We start from the raw sequence: 4,698 nt of genomic DNA, 5'->3' as shown, positions 1-4,698 counted from the left end.
CATTGGGTCCTCGACGCGCAGCGCCCCGTCTTTATTTTTCTCCATAAATTATAATTAGTAACTTTATTATTACTAGTGCTCAGAAGGATGAGGCGACTGGAGGCCGTCTCTGGCGCACGCCACTTGTCCCAGTGCTGTCCGCCACGGCCTGCCACGGAGGCAAGAGGCGAAGGCTCCACACAAGGCCGCCTCGGGGCCAGCGCAGGACAGAGGCAGTGTCGGGAGCGCCTGGGCTGCTGCTTTACAGGCCATCCCAGAGAAAAGCCCTGGCGCAGCACCTCATTTCTCTGGTCGCTCACAAAGATCAAGACAGTTTTCTTAAGGCCAAGGCGGTGCAGAGTTGTGATTCCGGAGGAGAAAGCATTCATCTGACAAGTAGGTGGTGCTGGTAGACCCTTCTGAAGGACAGAAAAAAATCCATTACTAAATGACTGCCGCTTGAACACCGTATTTTGTTTACAACATCTTGTTTACTCACCATAGTAAGCCAAAACAGTAAATACTAAGGTATGCACAGAATTATTTACCTGTGATTAGAAGAAAGCATATGTATTTCTGAAACAATGTCTTGTTTGCATTTAATTTATTGTGTTACAACAGGCAAAGTAGTTACAAGTATGAACAGGAGAAACACTAATGTGAACATGTGCACAAAATGAAGTTTTGTTCACAAAGCTTACCAAGACACTGCAGCCACTGAACAGAACATGGGGTTGGCCGGTCACACAAGGCGACTTCCCTCTCGTGTTTACATGCAATAGAACAGCACACCAAAATAACTCGCAATCCCACTCCCACAGAAGATCAGCCTCTGTTTCCCTCTGATGAGCAGGGAAATATCCTTGCATACACCCATAAAAATCGGTCAAACAAAAAGCGAGGAATGATCTTTTGATGTCTTATTAATGGTAATGACACCTGCCAAAAATGCATATTAACTGAACAAAATTAAGCACAGTTGAACCAAATCTGTCCCATCAATACACAATACATTTATTTACTGAACTACAGTAAGAACAGCCCAAAGTAAAAAGGATGTAAACTTTGTTGTTGTTTGATGACCACTTTCAAAGATAGAGGAGTTTAATGTAAGTAACGCGGTAAGTCTGTAGACACAAATGAAAAGCTGCACGTATACCCAAGTTAACACCTGTAAATAAGGGCAAGTGCAGTTATTAGGATGCTTTTGAAAATCAGACTCTACTTTTAATGCAATTAAGAACCCCAAATTAATGGTATTCTGTACAAAATGAAGCAAACAATACTAATCACAACGTCAAAAAGGATGTAAGCAGTGACAGACTAATGAGTGCAAACAAACTCAATGCTGTAAAATGCCTTTTTTTTTTTCCTCCAAAATATGACGTGGTTGCACCATACACGACTTGCAAAACTTTTAACTTTAACAAGGACTATAGTTAAAAATCACAAAAATAAAGCAAATTATCGTCTTATAATATGAAGTCATATAATATGAAATCATAGCAGAGATTGTGAAAGGTTGGGTCTTACGCTTAAAGTACTTGAAAATCCAGTGATTTTAGTTCACTGGTTACTCGCTCAGGAGGTGTCATTTGTCATTATTCACAGGGACACCCAGGTGAGCAGACCTGGCACATACGTCTTTCCAACGATCCCATACAGTGGAATCCTTCACAATTCCACTGTCTGTGCAACAAAATCAGCCATTTTGGTGAATTTCTGGAGGAACACGGTACTAGCAACGTGCTGTGCTTCAGAATACATGAGCCTATTTAGACTACGGGGTGTTGGAGGAGGACACATGCTGCCCACCATAATAAGGCCCAGTATGAACTGGGACCTGCAAATATTGCTGCAATCCAGCTAATATGTACTTTAAGTGTCAATAATATCAGATTAAGAGCTTAAAAAAACAATTGTGAAACACATTTTTCTTCAAAAAAACTCTTCAGCTGAAATTTCCCCGAGATGAAGACAGTAACAATGGTGGCACAGCTTACTGTGCCTGTTACAGATAGTACGGGAAACTGCACAGTAAATGTTGTACAAACCTAACCCCTCACATAGCTGAGAAACAAAACCCCAAACAATGGCTGGTGCACTCACAGACACAGGGAAGGAACGTAAGCGAAACCTGTTAACTGACATGAAAAACTACTGTCAAACTTCTGGACTCAGAGCAAGAACTTCGTAGCGGCACTTCTGAAACTTGAAGGAATGTGTGCTCTCATGATGCAGGCAAGATTAAGAACAACTGCTTCCTGCTAATTGGAGAGAACCTAAGGTAAGTACCATTATCTCATAGTAACAATGGAATTGACTCTTGATTTATACCACATTAAGTGGAAGAAACATACACCAGTCAAAGACAGGCAGAGGATAAGGATTCTGCGTTACAGGCCTTTCGATGCTTGTGATGAAACAACCAACCTTTGACAGAGTACAAACACACCTAGCCAAACACACACGGTTACTGTTTTACTGTATCACAGAATTAGCGGATGAGAAGACGTCTATGTCTAAGCCGTTCCTCATAAGATATAAAGGATTGTTTTTCAAAATGAATGTAGAAACTGCTATCATGTAACAGCACGCAGCTCCATTTTTCACATTACTGTCACGTATCTAAGGTTTGTAAAAAATGAAGGCAAATGGTACAACTCAACAAACAGGACTAAATCGGAATTAATCAAACACAGGTGCAAAACACTGGTACGATAGGAAACAAATGCAAGTTTGGAAAAATTCAGAACTCATTCTAAAAACTGAACTCAAGTCCTTCTAATGAGACCATCCAGTTAAAAATGAACTGCAAGGCAATTCTGTTTTCCTTCTCTTTTACCAGTTCTCTATTTGCAAAAGGCAATTGGAAAGCTTCTTTCATTGTTTTTTGTTATGTGTTCTTTCTTAAACATCGCAGACTCAAGTATGAAAACAGGCCTTCTTCCTGTTGAAAGATCTAGCAAAGTCTGGGCAAGCAGGGAGATGGTTTCACTATAAACAATACATGAACTGGGTGGGAATGACTGATTTGCTGAATAAATACAAACATCCCCTTTCCTTAGCCATTATAAACCAGGAACATCACAGCTCAGGCTTCATCTTATTGCAATATAATAGATTGAAAATTGGCAGTACCTGCCCTTGAAACGAGGGACTGCAAAAGATAACGGGGGGGTAAATCAGAATGTGTCTGGGATAACAGAAGACAAGCATGAAATAACTTCCCGTATTTTGCAGTTTACTTTTAACCAGTGAACACCTTTTCTGCACTTGCAGCAATAGCAACCTTGACACAGCAGGCAAGTTTGCTGCTGACGAGGCCCATCTTTGATCACCAGTCACATATTTGTGCCTCTCTCCATTACGTGGGGATGTAGAATTTCACTAGGCAGGAGTTTTTTGTGGAGCCTGGCTCCACATCCAGCCATCTGTTAATCATAGTCTATTTTAACTTTTGTAATAGTGCTCAGGTTTGTTTTTTCACTGCTATTTCTTCCATGAACAGAAGTCAAATGCTTTTTAAGAGCGGACTTGTGTTTAAAATCCATGTCGCAGCAGTGACACTTGTAGGGCCTGTCGCCGCTGTGTATGTTGAGGTGATCCTGCAGCGTGCTTTTGGCAGTGAAGGTCTTCAAGCACACCATGCACTGGAAGGGGCGGATGCCCATGTGCCCCCGGATGTGTCTGTTGAGATTCTTTTTTTGTGTGAATGTTTTGCCACACTGCAAACACAAGAAGAGTTTGTGCATTTTCAGATGTCTGAGATAGTTCTCAAGATGCAGAAATCCCCTCGGGCACTTTGGACACTGGTGCCGCCACGAACTGCCAGAATCGTCCAGGCTCTGGTACCCGTTCCCCAGACTAGATGTTCCTTCTGCACTGTCACTGACAAAAGCCTGAAAGTTATTTCCTGACATTTCTGTATTTCTGCTTTCAACCGTAGAATTTATCAAGGAGTGTTGGGTTTCTGGAAAATACAAATTTGTTTTAGAGGATGTGCAGGGCTGCGGAAAATGTTCATTTTCGACATTCGCTACGCTCACAGAATCCATTCTGAAGATACAGATTTCATCATCCTTATATCCGATTTCAACTGTTGATATTTCTGGGGTTTTTGTCTCCTTTCTTTCTGAGATCAAGCTCTGCACCGCGGGCTCTGAGATGTCCTCGTTCTCCTGTTTCACGGGGTACTCGGCAGTCCCTGGGCTGTCTTCAGAGATCTCAATTATTTCACAATCTTTATCTGAAACCTCATCAGCATTTCTCAGTTCCGCGTCCGAGGAATGACACCCCTCTGCAGCCTGATCACCCTTCTCCATGGAAGCATCGATTTCCAAGTATTTCGACAAAGCTTCGGTACACTTCTCCACGATGTGAACCATCTGGAGATAACTGGCGGCGGTGAGGTATTTCAGCAGCTCCTTCTTTTTGACTTCCAGAGCGCCCGTGTAACAGGACAGGAGCAGCTTTCTGCCCACCTCGGCGCTCTGCAGGATGGTGATCCGCACTTGCCTGGACTGATTGAGCAGAAATTGATCCCTCATGAAGGTGGAGCAGGCGGCGAAGATCACCTTGTGCCCCTGGAACTCGGTGTCGTTGATGTAAATGGAGACGTCGCAAAAGAGGTTCTGCTGCCGCAGGAGGTTCATCTTCTGCAGCACGGCATCACCCTGCTGCTCGAACTGGAAGTGCAGCACCTCCGAGTCCGCAGCC

The 4,698-nt window shown here is 43.0% G+C and overlaps 1 protein-coding gene across 1 annotated transcript; it reads right to left on the bottom strand.

The window, feature by feature from the left end:
* Positions 1-3,416: 3,416 nt before the first annotated feature.
* ZBTB6 (zinc finger and BTB domain containing 6) lies at positions 3,417-4,694 on the bottom strand (the record flags this gene model as incomplete). Its single annotated transcript, XM_010189016.1, has 1 exon — positions 3,417-4,694. A coding segment is annotated over one exon (1,278 nt), but the record flags the coding sequence as incomplete, so codon positions are not given.
* Positions 4,695-4,698: the final 4 nt, after the last annotated feature.

Source organism: Mesitornis unicolor, unplaced genomic scaffold (genome assembly GCF_000695765.1).
Source record: "Mesitornis unicolor isolate BGI_N332 unplaced genomic scaffold, ASM69576v1 Scaffold52567, whole genome shotgun sequence".
In the NCBI taxonomy this organism is placed as follows: domain Eukaryota; kingdom Metazoa; phylum Chordata; class Aves; order Mesitornithiformes; family Mesitornithidae; genus Mesitornis; species Mesitornis unicolor.
Note: the sequence above shows the minus strand (reverse complement) of the source record. Positions and strands in the feature narration are given on the sequence as shown.